Below are 19,627 nucleotides of genomic sequence, written 5' to 3'. Positions count from 1 at the left end.
ATGGGTAAAATTGACCACTGAGGTAATTGGAGCTAATGAATATTTTCAAAACCGAATCAAACTGTTAGCCCATCGCTATTGATTTCAAAAAGGACGGTGACCTAAAAGGTGTCCTTAAAGTTTGAATAAATCAGTTGTAACTTAGCAAGTGGTCTTTGTATAAATGGTCTTCATTACCAATCAATATATTGATCATCTGCTGCAGCAGTCACTTTTTTTGTTGATGAAAACAACGTGTTTATTTTGTCTCATAAACCAGTCGTGTATTGTCATAAAAGACACCAATGACCAATTCAATTTGAACTTTGTACTTCAACACCTGGGGGCGCTCTTTTACAATACTGTAATCACGTTCAGGAGCAGGTTTTAAAAATAGGTGACATTGATAAATGGGCTCATGTGTAAGATGTATCGTATAATGACATCATGAACCAGGGAACGTAGCCAATCTCAATCACGACATGATCCACACTGGTTTATATGCAAAGAATGATTCTTAAGCAAATACAACAACAAACAAACAACAAACATGAATGAAGTTTTATTTACATGAACATTAGATTTGTGAAAACATTAAGATCAAGAATAAGGTTTCATTGTGTAGAAAATATACATTTGGCTTTGAAACAAGCAATAGTTATGTATGTTTCACGCCTGTACAGTACATGGTCCAATTTAACATACCATATTTAAAATGTCAAAACATTAAGTAAAACCTATGATGGATGGCACTATGAGGGGTTGACATTTTAAGAAATATTCTTTACATAGCAGAGATGGTTTGCAAAGCCATTGCATCATTATTCTTACACAAAGTGATTTTTTTTAACCTGAAAGACAACTGCAGTGCACACAAGACCCGAGTTAAAGAAAAACTTTCCAGACTGCAGTTATCAATAAATTGCAAGTAATACACACTGAGTTGCGAACTCAACAAATACAACTAACCCGATAATCCATCTCAGTATTAACTGAGTAAAAACATTCATTTGCATAATTTATTAAACCACTACGTAGTTGTCATAATAATTTACGCTGTACGGACAATTCAAAGACCAACCTGGAAGGCAAATTTTGTCTTGAAAGTAGTTCAACTTGTCAAGTATGCCAACATTTGAATTAAATAACATATCTTTAAGTACAATAATAAAACTAATAAATACTACTGCTGTACATTAGAGTATGTACAAATTTGAACCAAATTCTCATCAACATTCCAGATACCTATAATTCCAGTAGCATATACCAAGAGCAGATATATATTTTTTTATAAATGCTTCCAGAAATCCTACAAGGTCAGTTGCTGTCAAGAGGTAAAAGGATAAGATGTCACTGGGTGCTTGAAAATTCAGCAATGTTTAGGCTCTCATGTGCCAACCGGGACAGGTATTTCTGCATTAGTGGAGGAAAAAATTAACAACAAAAAAGATTACAAATAACATTCAGTCAAATTCTGATTCAGTTTGAGTTGCTGCAAACAGAAATGAGACAACAACACCCAAGCTATGGAACCCCATTTCAACTGGCCTGTAATATTGGAAGGACAACCGACGCCTCCGGACAAGTTGTGTCCATAATTTGTTAAAATAACTTCAAATGACTTCTACTGAGTGTATTTTACAAAGATTCCACCGCATATAGCTATATTTTACGTTTTAAGATTCGCGCTGAATATTCCGGAAGTCTTGTTTTTGAGTTGGTGACAAGTCCGTACGTGACATCACTGAAGGAACGCCCCTGACCGAAAAAAAGGACACATCGTAGCAGTCCTTCCATCACGTCAATGCATTTTACTGTGCTTGTTTGATCTGAAAACTTTGTGTTGCACCAAAAAGAGCCAGAAGAGGGGGACCAAGCTCCATATAAGGAATTTATCAGCCTGTGGAAACGGGGTGATTAATTCCTCACAGGAGGTTGGTCACCATTTTCTACCTCTTTTTTTTGGTGATACATTTCCCCCCCAATGTTGCCTCAAAATGGCACGGAATAAATTCTTTAATCCATTGCAAACATGTATGCTTTCCTCTTCAGAACTATTTGAATCATATTCATAACAGGATGTGTAACAAGAAAGCATATTCTCCGAATCTGAAGCCATTGTTTTGATTCTCCAGCAATGCAAGACGTCTTGGCGTGACGTCACGAACAGGGGGCGGGACTTTCTGAAAATGCCCAATTCGCAGCTCAATTTTTTGCAGATTTTGGACATTTTAAGTCATTTTTATTGGTGTTTTGCATTTGAATACAAATATCATACTGCGCGTTTTGGGTATTTTAGATGCTATAAAACGTTTTTCTGATGTCAGTTCGGAAACAAAAATGTGACGTCGGTTGTCCTTTAACTCATTTTTATTGGTGTTTTGCATTTGACTAAAAATATCACCCTGTGTGTTTTGGGTATTTTAGATGCTATAAAACGTTTTTCTGATGTCAGTTAGAAAACAAAAAAAATGGTGTCGGTTGTCCTTTAAATATCTACATTTATAACATGGGGACCACATGCAGCTTTGATGGACAGCACAAGTGTTAAGATTTTTTTTTTTTCATGGAAATGTCACACATTGAATTTCTTGCGTCAGCTGTGCTGCTTGGCAACAGATAAACGTGACACCGCTTACTGGCGAATGGACAATATTGTAACACACATTAATTATGGATCAAGACAACAAGAAATATTTGTGTTCATGCATTCATTGGGGTTGTCTATAGAAATATTGTGTTTCACCGAGTTGGAATATACACTTGGTAGTGTTTAGTATAATTTTCGTCCAATTTAAAATAATAAATAGTGCCACCAGAGCAAATGAGAGTCAATATTGGTGTCGACATTTGCTATTGAACTGCATCGGAAAAGGAAATGGGTTAAATTACAATGTTATTGATTCATCCTCTCACTAGCCTCACTGGTCTTTTTTGTGTGTGTAATTTTGTTACTTGCCTATTTTGAGAAATTTATAGGGACTATTTTGCGCGTTGTCAAAGTTTACTACACTGTATGAAATGTTATTATGCTTTTGTACAGTGATATATTTGCTTACAAACTTAATTGGTTCCCAAACAGAGAGTGTAAGGCAAAAAGTTTGTATCCCAAAAAAGAATTTCCCATAGTAAACCATTAAAATGAAAATAATCCGTTCTCAGGTCCCCATAAAACAATTTTTTACTTTCTAATTTTCTTAAAACTACACAAAATATACCTTATTTTATGTATAATAAATGTGGTATGGTATTATAAATAAAGAAATAAACTGTACTGTATAATAAAGTCGTTTTATATACCTTTGTGATGGTCGTTGATGGCTTGATGGAATGGAGTGGCCGGTTTCATCAGCATTAAACACTTGATGAGGAACGTAATCTTCTTTCACCATCTTGAGGAATGATCCCTTGTAGGTGCTTTCTCTGCGATAATTTTACCTAGTTCCTCATCAATTGTGTTCTGTTTAGCTGGGTTGATAGCTTTTTGTATCAAGTGTACAGATGGCTTGTGCGGGTTGTTTGTGGAGCCTGATTGATGGGATATTTTAACCTTGCAGTCTACACACTGCCTTTGAACTATCAAAGTTGAAACTCTCTCACTGTCGTCTGACTCTCTCTTTAATGTTTAAACACCTTCCCTCACTGCTGCGTTGTTGACCAATCGTGTGGCTTTAACCGAAGACTGAGGGGTGGGGAATAGAGGACAAAAAAAGTCAGCAGCCATTTTCTTTTTGGAGAACAGCTTGCACACAAACCGGAAGATTGTGTGGACATGCGCTCATGTAAATATGACGGTAGTGAGACAGAGAAATTGGCAGAACACACCTGTAGGTTCCTGTAGTGCACAGTGCTGCGACAGTGGCTCATCTTTGCAGTTTCTTCGCTAGTGTAGAACAGCTCACAAAGTTTACAAAAGAAACCAGTCCTTGGCTCAATGAATTCGACCCCTGCAAAGCAATAAACAACATGTAGGTTACCATTTTGAAATGACTTTAAAGTACGTGAGTTGGACTGGCTGCCACTTGGTCAAAGGTCACATATAAATAAAAATTCACACTTGTACAATTTAGTCGTTCATCTGTTTAGAACACAGGTGTCAAAGTCAAGGCCTTGGGGCTAGATCTGGCCTGCTACATCGTTTTATGCGGCTCGTGAAAGCAAATCATCCATGTCAGGTTCTATGATGCATTCTAAAGACTGAAATCATTTTTTTTTTAATTTTGATATGTAATCCACAATAACTCTCATTATTCTTGACTTCTGATTTGAAAACCAGTTATTCATCACTTTTGTATGTGCTGTGTATGTAATAAGTGGAAAAGTCTCCATGCTCGCTGAGCCTCCGATTAGTTTTTGGCACATCTAATAATGTCTGGTCAGCAGACCGGAGGTGTCGGAAGGTGTGTAGAGGTGGATGAGCTCGGATAGGTAAGGAGAAGTGAGGCCATTTAAAGATTTGAAGACAAATAAGATCTTCGTCTCCTTCGTCAAGGTCAGCGCGCAGTGACGATGCAAAATTGCTTATCTTCCTTGTTGAATTTATCTGTTATATAATAATATTTTTAAAAAGTCTAAATAGATAGCTAAATAGCAAATAGCTGGCTATATAGCTGATAGATAGTTAGCTATATAGCTAATAGCTGGTTAGCTAGATAACTAATAGATAGACGACTAGATAGCTAATAAGATGGCTGATAGATAGCTTGCTAGATGGCTAGCTAGGTAAATAGCTAGCCAGATAGCTAATAGATAGTTAGCTATATAGCGAATGGCTGGCCAGCTAGATGGCTGATGGATAGCTAGCCAGATAGCTAATAGATAGCTAGCCAGCCAGCTAGCTAGTAAGCTAGCTGTCTATCTGTTTGAGTCTGTCTATCTGTTTGAAGCCATTGTTTTGATTCTCGAGCAAGGCAAGACGTCCGCGTGACGTCATGAACAAGGACCTTCTGAAACTCACCGTTTCTGAGGTCATTTTGAAGTAGTTTTGGGACACTTTAAGTCATTTTTATTGGTGTTTTGCATTTGACTAAAAATATCAGCCTGCGTGTTTTGGGTATTTTAGATGCTATAAAACGCTTTTTCTGATGTCAGTTAGGAAACAAAAAACGGTGTCGGTTGTCCTTTAAGTCTGTGCAGCAATAATTAGAATACTAAAATAACTCTCTGGAGATATGCCAAAAACCTGCACAGTGACATTTGACGTCACCTTTGGTATGAAATCTAGCCAGTTTCAGTTGTGCTGAGTTTGTTCTGGAGAGAAATAAAGGTTGTCGACGCATCAGACAACCAAAATAGTCCCATTACTCATGGCGGACAGCTCTCGTGTCTGTGATCTATTGTTACCGTGCAGCAGCGGCTTATGTAAGTCCCCATGCAGCGTGTGCTAGGCCATGCCATTCCGATGCTAATAATAATATAAATACTCATGTCTCGGGGGTGCAGTTCACAAACAGATCGCAGAAATAGGTCAGCAAGTGGCCAGCCAATTCCCGTCAATTAGAGTGCTAATGCAATAGATTGTCAGTGCCATTATTAGCTGTGTACATGATAACACTTTAACGTTCACACCAAGACAGCAGACGCTAACGTTTGAGATCTCAATGCCGCTAGAAGAATGATGAACCGTAGAAGGGGCAGGTGGCCATTTTTTTCTTTTGAAATAGAACTGGGAAAACCTAATGATTTTCCCCCTTCCCATTTCACTGCAACATAAGTGTTATAAAATGTATCAGGCTTACCTAAAGGGATGATATGTTCTATAACAACTTTCTCTTGTTCAATGGATGATGAGGGCACTTCAACATCTGCCAAAAGGAAATTGGGGAAAAAGTAAATAGTCAGATAAAAAAAATGATTAACATGATTAACAACACATTTTAAATCAGGTACATAAAATATAGTCGCACATTTCAAAAACACATCAGGTTTTGTGGCATTTTCTTGTTTGTTTTTTTATGTATTGTCTCTCACAACCTATAAACAGGTTGTGAGATACAGATTTTAAGATTCCACCTGTTTCTCAACCGTTAGTTGCTACATATTAATAATTATAATTGCATTTGATATAATATTATAATTATTATCAGAATGAAAAAATAATTTTGTGGAACTTTCAAAAAAGTATTGAGTGGCATAAAAACAAACAAAAAACTGAACATTGAAAATATCTGATGTAAAATACCTTTTTTAAGAATGCTGTCCTTGTGTGGAGGGACATTAGAGCTGGCCTCGATGACCTGTACCACATCCACAACCTTGCTCTCCTCTGATATTTGAATGTGATTTTTTACTGGCTTTTCTTGTAAAGGCCCGCTATCGGGGACTTTGTCTTCTGTATTCATCTCCTCCAAAGCTGCCTTAAACTCCTCACTGGGAAATTCACTTAGATTCACGGGTAACGACTCAGAAGTCATGTGACTCTTCTTTTCTTCCTTCACACTTGTCTCAGTCAAAACTGCTTTCTCAGTTCCAGATGTTTCTGGAACTTCAGTGCCCTCACGTTTCACTTCTGGAACAGATTTGTTTGTTGACGTCTCCTGCTCTTCCAAAAGAACCAAAGGTGACGGTAAAGTCTCCGCCATTGTTTGTGTTTGTTCCTCCGCAGATCCTTCAGGACAGATTGAATCCTCTTCCAGCTCGGGAAGGTCCGGCTCCACAATGAAATCGTCGTCTTCTCCCACTTCATCGACTGTAAGAAATTCCTCCATGTTCTTGGGATAACAACACTCGTCATCTGTGTTTTCTGCATTTTCCAACCCCTTCTCCTTGCAAAGAAAAAAACATCTTTAAAAATGTGTTTACAGGCACTGACTTCTATTTTGTTTCCTTCTGGTTACTTACAATGTCCTTACTCTCAAAACATTTAGTAAAATCTTTTGACTTGCTGTTGCCGGGAGGTGAGACATGTTCTTTCGATTGGCCATCCTACAAAGGCAAGTGAATTAGTATCGACATAATTATGGTGAATGTACCATTCAATTACAGTGTTTCCCGCTGTACTCTAGTTTATTGTTTGCGCCGCTGCTATACTGCAGATTTTCGAGCCATTGTTTTTTACGGTACATTGTAAAGGCAAGTCCCGATCAAGAGATGCATGCCTTGATTGTAGTATGACGTTGCACCACAGCATACCGGGCAGCTCTCAGGGTTACCGGAAGGGATGGGGTATAATTACTGTATTTTGCAGACAATAAGGCACACTGGACCATACGTATTTCCAAATGTTTTTTTCATATATAAAGCGCACCGGATTATAAGGCACACCTTCAATGAATTACATGTTTTAAATTGTTTTCCTTATACAAGGCACACCACATTATAAGGCGCTACAGTAGAAGCTGGAGTTACGTTTTATATAGTCCAGCATGGACCGCACACTACTTCTTCGACGGAGGGGAAATAGAGTCAATGGCTGCTGACAGTAGTTGCCTGTTGTGACCTGTTGTGGCTCAATATTACTTCACATATAAGGCACACTAGAAATTAAATGTATTATTATTATTATATTATGATTAGTATATAACTATTATATTATTATTTTAATTTCTATAATTTTTACAATAATTATAATCATTATAATTATAATAATAATAGTAATAATAATAATTCGTATTTTTATTATTAATTACTAATTATTAATTATTAATGTTTGTTTTATTATTATTAATTATTATTTATTATGTGTTATGTGTTATGTATTATCAATTATGTATTATGTATTATTTATTATTTATTATGTATTATGTATTGTTTATTATTTATTGTTATTTCTTGTTTTTAATTTTAATGATGATGATGATGATGATTATTATTATTATTATTACAGTAAAGTCTCGTTATATTGACATCGGATATATCGATAGTCCCGGTTATATCGATACTATTTCTATGCACGCACGGAGAAAATTACATGCAAACAGGGTCGGATATATCGATAGTCCCGGTTATATCGATATTTTTTCGGACTCCCTTGAATATCGATATAACGAGACTTTACTGTATTATTATTATTATTATTATTATTATTATTATTATTATTATTATTATTATTATTATTATCAGGCTCAGCTTTTGTAGAAAATGAAGGCTTTTGGGTGCGACTTATACAGTCCACCAGAAAATACGGTAATAGCGAGCAGAAAGGCAGAGAAGGTCCCAAACTAATCCGATTAGATTTCTATGGTCAAGTCGTTGACCCAACATGGTTTAAAAATAATTCACATTATTGAATAGGTTACCAGGTTAGTAGTACTGCCGTGGTTCACAACAATAACAATAATGTTTTCTATCCTTTCACTCCCACCCCAACCCCATCCCTCTTCAATTGCTGCTGTGGACTGCAAATTTCCCCATTGCGGGACGAATAAAGGTATTCTGATTCTGATTCTGATTCTGAATAATAATTTTATTACTAACATTGTCTTAGAAGAAGCAGCAATTTGTAACAGCAAATCACTGACATGACTTGTTTGGGACAATTTCGACACTGTATGCCCTTTCTGTCATAACCTATACATTTCTCATTCACTCACCCTGTTCTGAATGAGCCTGATTTCAGCACTCCAACCCACTGCCATCCAACATTCTCTCAAATGTTATTCCATATTTTTTCAACTCCAGATCACCTGTCCCAAATGACAACCAGCTTCAGCTCTTTAAGCCCACGCAAATGCAAATTTCCAAACAACTTGATCCGTTGGGTCAAACTAATCAGCCCAACATTGGGTAAGAGCCACCAAATCTAGTCACCAACTATCCAGCAAGTAGGTTGGCTGAAAATAAAAACCTGTAAAATGTATGGCCGTTTTAGTTAGTTTTGACGTTTTGCATTACATCGATGAGAAGGTTTTTTAAGCCGTCATCTGTACTTTTTCGAAAAAGTATCGAAGTATCGATGGACCACTCCTGTACGACTGAGAGTTTACACAGACGTTTTGCATTACAGTTGTTTGTATGTTAGTATTAACGTAACAGTTTCCTGGAACAAAGTTACGCGGGATGATATAACATTTTGATATTGCTAACTAACGAATACAATATTTAATTCTCTTTAGCTTTATGTGTCAATTTTATAGTAAACTTCAACTAGGAGCGACAAACACCTTGAACCAAGAAAGCTTATTTTGGCAACGTGGTGATGATACATTGAGAAAAAGGGTGGAGAGATACTTGAAAAAGTGTGTTTTCGTTCACATATTGCGGGTCTGGAATTTATCTCCTAAAATACTCCATGGTTGACTGTAATCTAGACGTATTTGCTACTCACTGTATTTCTAGTGGGGCTGTCATGTTTCTCTGTAGGGGTGCACCTCTTGTTTGGCTTCCTACTTCTCCCCCTGCTGGGTGAACGCAGCTTCTTATCTTCTGGAGTTCTGCAATGTGGGTCATCAATCGTCTTGCTCTCCAGATGCCTCGAATGCCTGCCGTGGTCACTGCCATTCCTCCTCCTTGACTTGCTGTCATGTCTTTGGTATGGAGATCTGCTCACTTTGTCTGACTTCATGTAGAAGCTTTCGTCAGTGCTCCGATAGGAGTTGAAGGACTTGCTTTGAGGACTGTCTTGTAGGAAGTCTCTGTTTCCAGGCATCCCTTTATCAAATCCTCGCTCGTCTGCCGACCTGGAGATGACATAATCCGAGGGTTTCCCATAGGCCTTCCGCCGGTCTGATGGTCGTTCGTTGGGGCGGTCGCCGTCCGTATTGCAGCCATTCCGCCGGGAGGGTTCATCCCTGTCCATGTCACCCTCACCTCGTCTATGGTGTGTAGACCAGTCCCAAGAACCACGACGTGGGCCCAGACCGTTGGTGCCTCTCTCCTGAGGCATGCAAGGGGCCGCCTGGGGGCTCTGGGCTGAGCTACATGATGTGAAACTGGGACTGTGTGAGTGAGGGCTGAGGGAGCTTCTGACGGGGCTGCGGGACCGAGTCCGCTCGGGTATGTACCTGGAGGAAGGTGATAGGTAAATTAAACGAATGAACCATCTAAATCATTCCGCACAAGTTCCAATTTAAAGAATTTTTTTATGGTGGTGGTGGGATGGGTGGTCGCACTTTTTTGACCTCAGACGTTATGTACATCATGTATAAACTTGCCAATGTCATGTACCGGGGAATTTAGGGCCAAACAGCTCAATAAACTGTTGAAAACAGGGATTAAGTTACATTTCAATAATCTAAGATGTATTTCATGATGCAGAAACATTAAATGTTTTCTTACTGCTGAGGTTCTTGCATTTCATCTCTTTCCCAATGGGAAGCAATATCTTGGATGATTGTCTGAACATCTTTACCCGGTTTCTATATAAATAAGATATTTGAATTTAGTGATTGACATTTTTTTTCAGTAACCTTGAACAAAATGGATACGGGTTTCACGCAAATCTTACCTTTAGTTGGAGCTCCTGGTATCTTTTGGACATGCGAATGAGAAGTTTCTGTTTGTTTATCATGGCTGGAGTCAGTTGATAATACTGAACCATGGCTTTAGCTGCCTCAATATAGGCCATCTCCAGAAAGGCCTGATTGGGGAGAGCATAAAAAAAATCTCAAACTCAATTTTCTAGATTACATTAAAATACAGTCCTGTTTCAACTCACATTCCGAAAACACACAAAAAAGTGTGAAAATACACCACTTTGCGGGTGTGGCTTATTCAGTACTCTGGTGCGCCGTATACACCGGAAAATACAGTACATCAAAATACAGGCATGAAAACAAATCGCTCAACTGTAGCATTATAAAATGAAAGATTTCATTAATACTAAAAAGGAACCTAGCATTTGAATTTTTGTGGCAATTTTAAGACTGGAAAAATTGTTCAGGAACTGCCATTTGGATCACTCGGTGCAACAAAGCTTTGTTTTAATTGAACAGATGTGCCATTCATCTTTGACCATCGCCATGCTGCAGCATGTGAGATAAATGCAGATACGGACTTTTTTTTGAAGTCTCATTTAATGTATGAATTAAATGAATGAAATGAAGTTTCATTCATTTAATGTACGAATTTATTTTTAGCCACTTGTGATAAAAAAAAGGTATTTCATGTATACAAAAAATTATGTTTGAGTTCAAACCATGAAAGACAGGAACTAAAATGTATTGCAATCACATGCATTGTCTTATATCTTTTCACTTTTGTGTTCCCACATGATGATCAACCAGTGAGAGAAATTTGGTTGCAGAGAGGTTTTGCTGTGAACTGCACAAATCAGGTTCTGTAGACATATTCACACTTGTAACACTTCAACATCTTGTCGAAAATAAATGTATCATAACATCTGCAATAATACAGTATTACGAAGCAGAGACCAATCAAAATGTATCAGTGGCCCGAAAAAAAAATTACATTTAAAAACAAAATCTGTTCTTTTACCTGATGAGTTGAACGCATCAGGATATAATTGGTAACTTTGCCAAACGGCAGTCCCAGATTGATGACATCATTCTCGGTACAACTGCCTTCAGGGAGGTTGCAGATGTGAACAACACGGCCCGTGGTGGCCTTTCGTGGGGGAAACGCCTGCAGATATCACAAGGAGAACATGGACATGTGAGAAAACAAAAAATTGGCAGCGATGGCTTTGATTTGGCTACTGGCGCAGGGTGCCCTTGAGTAGGGTCATGAAACCCCAACTGCTTGCGGGTGTGATATGGTTGCGCAGCAGCCTGACTCTGACATTTCTCTTCAGAGTGTAATGAGAATTTCCCTTAGGGCCTCCAGAGAGTGTGAAGTTACCATAATTGGTAACATAAGCAGGTGTTCCAAACTGACCTTACACGCACAACCATGCGATTAGTCCTTGTCATTCAGCAGGAAAAAAAAGGAATCGTAAAAATGACAGCTGATGAAATATATCATATATGTCGGAATAATCTATCTAGCAGTGTGGTGGAGGTTGCGGTAGAAAACGATTCTGCCCATCATCAGTGCCACACTATCACACAGCGAGTCTTTGATCCGAGCTTTTCTATTAATAGCAGCAGTCGGACCATGGCAGGAAGAAAGTTTTCAACATTTAGATTTACACACTTGTCAAACATTTGATAGTGCAAAGTATCCGGAACCACATTTAATTGCATTTTAAACATCCCATCTCATTATGAGACATGAGTCGGACTTCAATAAACATAGCAGCAAATGTAATGCTTCGGGTGTTGGATATTTGCCACTATTTTTATTGCAATGCTTATCATGGTCACATTCATTTGATGAGTTTGAGAGGTACAGTAAAGTCTCGTTATATCGATATCGGATATATCGATAGTCCCGGTTATATCGATGCTATTTATATGCACGCACGGAGAAAATTACATGCAAACAGGGTCGGATATATCGATAGTCCCGGTTATATCGATATTTTTTCGGACTCCCTTGAATATCGATATAACGAGACTTTACTGTAATTAACCACCAAAAATATGTATTCATAAATCCCTGATGTAGCTACAGTTTATCTGGATAGTGCAATATACCAAGACTGAGCTCCTGGTTGTCCAACCAGTGGAACCAAACACGGCCGACGGCGGGCACAAAGCTTCTTGGCTGTCTGGACGGCGGGTGTCCATGACACAGGGTTCCATGTTTGGCTGGTCAGAAGCTGATTTCATTTTGCTAAGCTGTCTGTTGAGCCATTAATAGCTAATTCTGTCTCCACTGGCCACATATGCTAAAAGTGACGTGTATGCATTTAAACAAGCAGCTCATAAACTTACAAACCCTTTTTGAAAATAAATGCAATGTCAGCTTTTTTTTTTACTTCTACAAAGTGAACAGTGGAAAGTCTGCATTATGGTGATAATTTAATGGTTTCTGGCCCCCTAAGATGACTTTGGCAGTCTGAAAGGTACAAGAGCGATAATTCTATTAACAGCTCCATGTCAGTACCACTGCCACCATCTGGAGCACATAAAGGTCAATATACACTGGGCTCAATAAACAGATCCCATTATAGACTGTTAACGATCGCTGAATGTTCAAGTAAGGAAAAATCTTGGCCGTTGGTCCCTGCACTTTACAAGCTTTTGACCTGCAAATGTCGTGTGCATTTCAAAGCCCATGCGTTTCGACCGCAGAGGTGAGATCCCCGCTGAGGGTGACTTGGTCTACAAACAGTAGCTGACAACACAAACGAGCTAGATACGACTTAAAATTATGAACTAAAGAGCTTTGAATTAAAGTTACAGAAACAAGGGAAGCCCATATTATTTTACTGTATGATCAAAGAAGAACATTTTCCCGGAAGCGGCATCAAGTAAACAGGATCAAATTCAAAGATCTGTCCTGCTTTATTTTCCAGCCACTCTCATTGCCATCATGACCACACCATTTCTCTTATCATTTAATTTTAACTTCCTTTGTTATCATTTAATTCAGCATTTTTCTGAGAATACATTAAAACTCAACTCTGACGAAATACAGGTTGCCTGCATAAGTATTAGACGTGGTAGAGTGACTGGAATCTATCCATAGGACATATTTGTTTGTTTGTACAAAGCAGTATTCATGTTTGACGGTCCAAAGAAGTTGGTCTGCTTACTTTCACAGTTCCTCCCAGTCACAACGTTCCAAAACCAATGCACGCTGATCCCGAGGATCAGTTTACCGGGTTCTACTCAATGTGTAGCTTGACACACAGCTGCCTGGGGTTTGTCAGGTCTGTACTGCAAACATATTTTATGTCATCCTGTGTTTATTCTTTTTGTTTCATCATTCTTCGAAGCAACTGTTTTAGTGCAAAGTGGGCTTCTTTTCACATGCACATATGTAAGTGTCCAGCAGCCTGTGTTTTACTCAAAAATGTCAAGTCCGATCTACTGCATTGTGATTGGTGATTTACATGTATTCATAATTTCTTTTGATTCCATATTTTGCAGATGTGGTGTGTCTTTCGCCCTGGACACATCTGTACAAAAACCGAACATCATGGCTTTAACGTCATAAAATTCCCCCTGTTCTACTCAGACAGGTGTGTTTATAGAAACCAACTAACTCATGTAGAATAGGCTTTTTATGTTTACTTTGTCATTTTCAGGATTTGTAAACTAGTTTTGTAGCTGCAAATGATAATAATGCACAGGTGTCAAAGTCAAGCCTTGGGGGTCCTATCTGGCCCGCCGCATCAGTTTCTGTGGCCCACGAAAGCAAATCACACTTCAATGACAATTTCTAAACTCTGATCCAAAATAACTTAATAACTTAACTCATATGTATGAAACAATCAAGATATTGTCAGCTTGTTATCAAACCACGTAATCATTGAGTGAACCATTGACTTCTTTATATATTTTCACAGTCATGGCGGCCCTCCAGGAGAAACGGTAAGCCCAATGTAGGCCGCGATAAAAAATGGGTTATTTAATATGTATATAAAATACACAAATGAAAAAATGGGAGAAAAATCAACCTCAATGTAATCTATCAGCTGCCATGAAATAATGTCATCTTTGTGAGTCAAAATGCCAAGGTGTGGATTGTTATTCGTCTCTATGTGCCCTGCTATTGGCTGACAACCAGTTCAGTGTCCCCCACCTCCTGCCCAAACACAGCTGGGATAGGCTGCAGATGGATGGATGGATGGATGAATGAATGAATGGATGGATGATGGATGGATGGAAAGGGTACTGGACTTTAATGGGGGGGGGGGGGGGGGGTAAAAAAAAACAACAACACAATTGTCAGACCTTTGACTCTGGCTGGGGCGATGTAAATCCCGTGCTCGGCAAAGAGTAATTCTTCAAGGCTGCAGCTGGCAAGTATGAGGTATTGACCCCGGAGGACACATCTGTGTGGGAACGCATTCCGAAATGTAAAATGGGCAATTGTAAAAATATGAGAAAATACACATTGTTTCCTTCATGCTTATACATATTTCCAATCAAGAAAAAATATATATAATTTCCAGCTTTAAATGTCTGCCTAACTAATGAAATGCTCTTAACATCATTGACGTAGGGCTACAGAAAAGCAATACAATGTTGGAGAAAATGAATCCCTTCAAGCAAAAAAAAAAAAAAAAAGAAGGAAAAAAAATATATACATACACACGTATACGTAACCACCATTGTTATGAATTTGATTTTGAATCAGTGCTGTTTTCGTCTTGCTATGCTACACTGAGTGCTATGCTGTATAGGATGCATGTGGGAGGAGATTGGACCATATTTTTAAATTTAGACACAGCAATATCCTGTATCTATTTATAATTGCATGTTTCCTCACTCTGTCAGATCCTTCAATTATGCTCATTTACATATTGTCATCATATGGAAAAACTGCACACTCACAGGGCCAATTATGTATCCCATGTTATTAAGTATGGTAACTTACCTTGACCTGTAGAAGTGCTGCTCATTGAATCTCCTCCATTGAGAGCTCCATCTGAGGCCCGACCGAGAGTGAAGTGAGGAGCTCCGGCTGATACCACTGCCACGCTGTAACAATCAAGCACATGTCTCATTTATGATGTCTTTGCCATCGTGTTTTAAGACACTGTTCATAATCAGAGAAACATCAAGATAGCTAAATGTATGTTAGAGATGTTTGCTCTGACACTGTGAACAAAGGCTTGAACGCAGGATGATTGTCTTTTACTGCTTGACTTCATGAAGCCACTTCGTGTTCGCTTCTGTGACCGACAATTGCCCCTGCAGCCCAAGCTTTTTATTGAGAATATATGCAAATTTAAGTGATACATTAGTAAAACACAGTCTTCTTGATTTGAATACCACTTCCCCGGTCGCCCCATGGACAACCCTTCAAGTCGTCCTTTGGTACGAGCACCAACATCCATAAACAAACAGAACGTAGCAATTTTAATGAATGGCCTTTCCATAAAGTGATAAATTTGTAACCTGGCTAATGATATCTTCTAAAGCAAGAGTGTACCAAATACTCCCTTGCGCCCAAGGCTAGATTTCTTACCCGAGGATTAACAGGCTGTCTCTGTTCAGTTCTGAAAAGACCAATATTATGTTATAATAATCCATGTGTCCATCACGCAGAGTATCTCTGGGCCCAAGGCAGCCTAGAAGTAGTCACTGGCTTTGTTTCTTGGCTCTAGTGTAATTTATGCGATTATAGGGTATGATTATATGGCAATTCACACTGATTTGAACACTCACCCTTCATTGGTGTATAACATTCGGTTCTGAAGGTGTAGTTTTCCCTTTACGTGCTGGTCCCAGTCCTGAAAATACACGCACACATAAGCATGAAGCCATTTTTGTGATTGCAATTGAATATACAGCTGACCTTGAGGTTGTAGACTTTCTTGTCACAGATGCTGCACTGGTGTGGCAGTTGAGTGGGTGTGACTGCATGATAGTCATTAACTTGGTAAGGCTGAAGTGTTTTGGTACCAGAACACAAAGTGTCTTCACTTCCAAGTAGGGGTTGGTAAATCCCAAAGCCCTGCAAACCGTCAGTGACAAAAGATGAACCGCCACTCGTGGCCTTGAATTTGTGGTCAGTAGTGGGCTCCTCTGGGTTATACAGTTCATTTCTGGACTGCATTGTCTGCCCAGCTTTTGTCCAAACAGCGGCGACATCAGTGGCCACAGTATGACTTGCATTATTCATTGGACCGCTCCATTGCTCTGTCTGTCCAGAACAGTTGTACAGATTTATGTTCGGATCAGCAACTTTGAATCCAGCTTGTTGGACGGCCATATCTTGTCCATAAAAGTCTTGTTTGAAGCCAACATTGTTTAGTTGTTTTGCTTGAGCGTTGACCACGGAATAATGTCCATTAGCAGTTGGGACTGATGCTGCAGATGTCACTCCCAAGTTATACTGAAGACGCCTGTCGATATCGGAAGGGTACGTTGCTAGGCACTTTTTGCCAAACTCCACACCCTGTTGGACCACCGTGGGTCCTCCAGCATGATGGTTCACTTTCACATTCCCTGCATTCTGGTTGAATCCCCCGGCCCCCAAGGCAGGATTTGAAGTGGGGAAACCAAGCACCCCTGTGGGAAAGCAAATTTGGGGGTTCCGTAGTTGATTGAAGAGGGGCTGGGCCATGGCAACATTGGAAAGAACCCGATTGAGAGCACTGGCCGCGGTGGCTGTATTGCCTCCGTGAGCCAGCTTCAGGCGATGGAGGGTTAGCTGTGCCTGGAGCTGAGCGAGCTGGAGGCTGGCTGGGCTCAGGAGGAGTCGCTGGTTCTGCTGCTGGGCCGCCAACTGCAAACTGCCAGAAAGCTGTCTCCCTCCCTTCTTGTCTGCACTATCCAGTGGCACCGCGCTAATTGGAAGGAGGGAATAAAATTACAATTATTTGACATTGAATTAATGAAAATTTACATGGAAAATAAAATTCGGAAGTGAATGAAATGCAGGATGGACACATCAAGAGTTCAAGGCCATTTTCTGCCAAGTTTGGGACATGAATTGACTGCTTCCACATTAGGTATCGATCTTTACAAAGATAAAAATCCTCAGATTTGACGACTAACACTGTCAATGATGTAAAGATAACCATTTCGGGCAAATAGGAAACTGATTTTAGTATTATTTAACTATAGTTCGCGCCACTCTAGTCGACAGCATATTTAGGAACATTATTACATTAACATTTGTCAATATCTGTATTTTTTGTCATGTAACTTGATTTTATTGGATTCAACCAATAAGTGTATAAAACAGTAAGTATATAAAACACTTGAAACAAAAAATCATTTTCATGGCACTGCTATTGTGTACACAATACAATACAAAACAATAGATATTGATTTATATAGCGCTTTAACAACAGTTGAAACTGTAACAAAGCGCTTCACATGGACAGCTATCATATACAGGAAATAAAGCAGTCACAAAGATAGTAGAAAACACCAGGTAGTGAAACCAGGTGTCTGTTGAAAAGGACCACACAATTGCTAATGGTATTAAGTTGCTTTATTCCAACAAGGTGGAACATACTAGTAATTCAAAATGTTATTTATGTATTTATTTTCTTTCAATAAGGACTATTTTTTCAAAATGCAATTAATGTACTGGAATATAGTTCATTCCAAGCTTCCTTCATGCCATATGATACATACATATGTTTGGGAACACCATACCCAAACAACACATGGCGCTGTGGAAGAAGCGCTGAGAAAAAACTGAAACAAGTCATCTATGATTGCCGTGACCTACTTTGGTTACTTTGGCAGTCGTTTTTGGACAAATATGCTTGCACACAGTCAAAACTTACTTGTGTCAATTTTCCACCACATTATCTGTTACGTTGTGGACAACCCCATCTTGATGCCACAGTTATCTATCCCAACAAATGTTTTTTAGACAAATAGCCTTTGGGGGAAAAAAGGTATTACCATAACTCTTAGCAATAAAATTATATTGTATTTGAATTGAAATGGCCACTCTCTTGAATTCTGGTTACACACTATGTATTGTAAACACCCAATTTCGTGCTACTGGATGATGCTTTTGGAATGTCAAATATCACATATATACCGTACATAGAATTATGAGAACTGATTTCACTTTGGAAAATGTGCAATTACCGCTCACACAGGGGACGATAAACACCCGTAAGTGAACGTGCATGCTGATGGCGAGAGATACCCCGGCCTATGACACTAAAGTTATAAATAAAAGAGTTGCTCCCTTCCAGTACAACAGAGTATCCGTTATAGAGCAGTATGGACTATTTGGTTATCTGAAAGAATAAAAACTCACTTCACAATAATTAATTGTTAATCAAGTTAAAGAATCTCGTGCAAGGAGGAACACATTTTGAAAGAAGACTCACAATACTGTGTTCAAACTATTTCGAGATTGTAAGATAAAAGGCACCTCAAAAGGCAAAAGCACTTGAAAAAGTACATTTTGGAGTTTAACCAAATATTTTAAGAATAAAATCCATTTAAAGTCATTCAAATTCACGATATTCTTATAAAGTATAAGGTTAGGAACCATTCCTGGCAAAAATAGGCTGCTTTCTAATTGCTGTTGTTGATGTAGGATCAATTTTACTGTATAATAGTGAAAGGATACTGAGTTTAACTTCATTATACTGTTGAAGAACAGCAAAGAATTTCCAAATCCGACTCGACTTTACCTTTTAGCTATTCAAGTTTATAAGATATATAATTTTCCAGCCCCCGTGCTAAAAAAAAAAAAACAATCTCTCTGTTATGCTGAAGTATTACCTTCCATGCAATTCAAAACAGTCACGTTTACAAAATATCACCCATTTCAATCACTTCAATACAGATCCATTTAAATTTAGCTGTTTGCCAGCAAGAAAAACTGTATCTAAAATCCAAATGCATTCAGAGTAAAGTCTATTATTATTCATATTTAGATTAAAATTATAATACCAATAAACCGTGTACAATTAAATGTTCAATATCAAAATAAAAATAAAACCAACTTCTGATTTCACGTCACAATTTTCTATTCAGTTAGAAATGTAATTTCGTTAAACAAATTTTGCTAAAAAAACGCAGGTTGGTGTAATTTAAAATTGATTACGAGAAATACCAGCTCGTGATTTTAACATACTGCAAGTCAGATGTTTTAAGGTTGATTTTCAGCTCAATGCGTAACATTGACTTACTTCTATTTTACTTCATCAACGAGAATTGTTTGTTTTAAGGATCGGCAAAAGGCCTCACACCTATTGTGATGCCCAGGC

The 19,627-nt window shown here is 38.5% G+C and overlaps 1 protein-coding gene across 4 annotated transcripts in view; it reads right to left on the bottom strand.

Annotated features, from left to right (window-relative positions):
- Positions 1–526: 526 nt before the first annotated feature.
- Positions 527–19,627, bottom strand: part of rbm20 (RNA binding motif protein 20) — a 31,275-nt gene continuing 12,174 nt past the window's right edge. For all 4 annotated transcript variants that reach the window (XM_089005655.1, XM_089005656.1, XM_089005658.1 and 1 more), the window contains exons 2-14: positions 16,231–17,224; positions 16,101–16,165; positions 15,307–15,410; positions 14,661–14,761; positions 11,353–11,499; positions 10,364–10,495; positions 10,195–10,274; positions 9,245–9,920; positions 6,820–6,903; positions 6,161–6,743; positions 5,718–5,783; positions 3,805–3,926; positions 527–1,392 (exon numbers count right to left, since the gene is read on the bottom strand). In XM_089005655.1, the coding sequence (XP_088861781.1) occupies positions 1,330–1,392; positions 3,805–3,926; positions 5,718–5,783; positions 6,161–6,743; positions 6,820–6,903; positions 9,245–9,920; positions 10,195–10,274; positions 10,364–10,495; positions 11,353–11,499; positions 14,661–14,761; positions 15,307–15,410; positions 16,101–16,165; positions 16,231–17,224 (3,217 nt within the window). In that variant the 3' untranslated portion in view covers positions 527–1,329. The remainder of the gene's footprint in view (positions 1,393–3,804; positions 3,927–5,717; positions 5,784–6,160; positions 6,744–6,819; positions 6,904–9,244; positions 9,921–10,194; positions 10,275–10,363; positions 10,496–11,352; positions 11,500–14,660; positions 14,762–15,306; positions 15,411–16,100; positions 16,166–16,230; positions 17,225–19,627) is intronic.

Source organism: Hippocampus bargibanti, linkage group LG10 (assembly GCF_051943395.1).
Source record: "Hippocampus bargibanti isolate YZ-2025 linkage group LG10, ASM5194339v1, whole genome shotgun sequence".
Taxonomy (NCBI): Eukaryota; Metazoa; Chordata; class Actinopteri; order Syngnathiformes; family Syngnathidae; genus Hippocampus; species Hippocampus bargibanti.
This window is presented reverse-complemented; position numbering and strand designations above follow the sequence as displayed.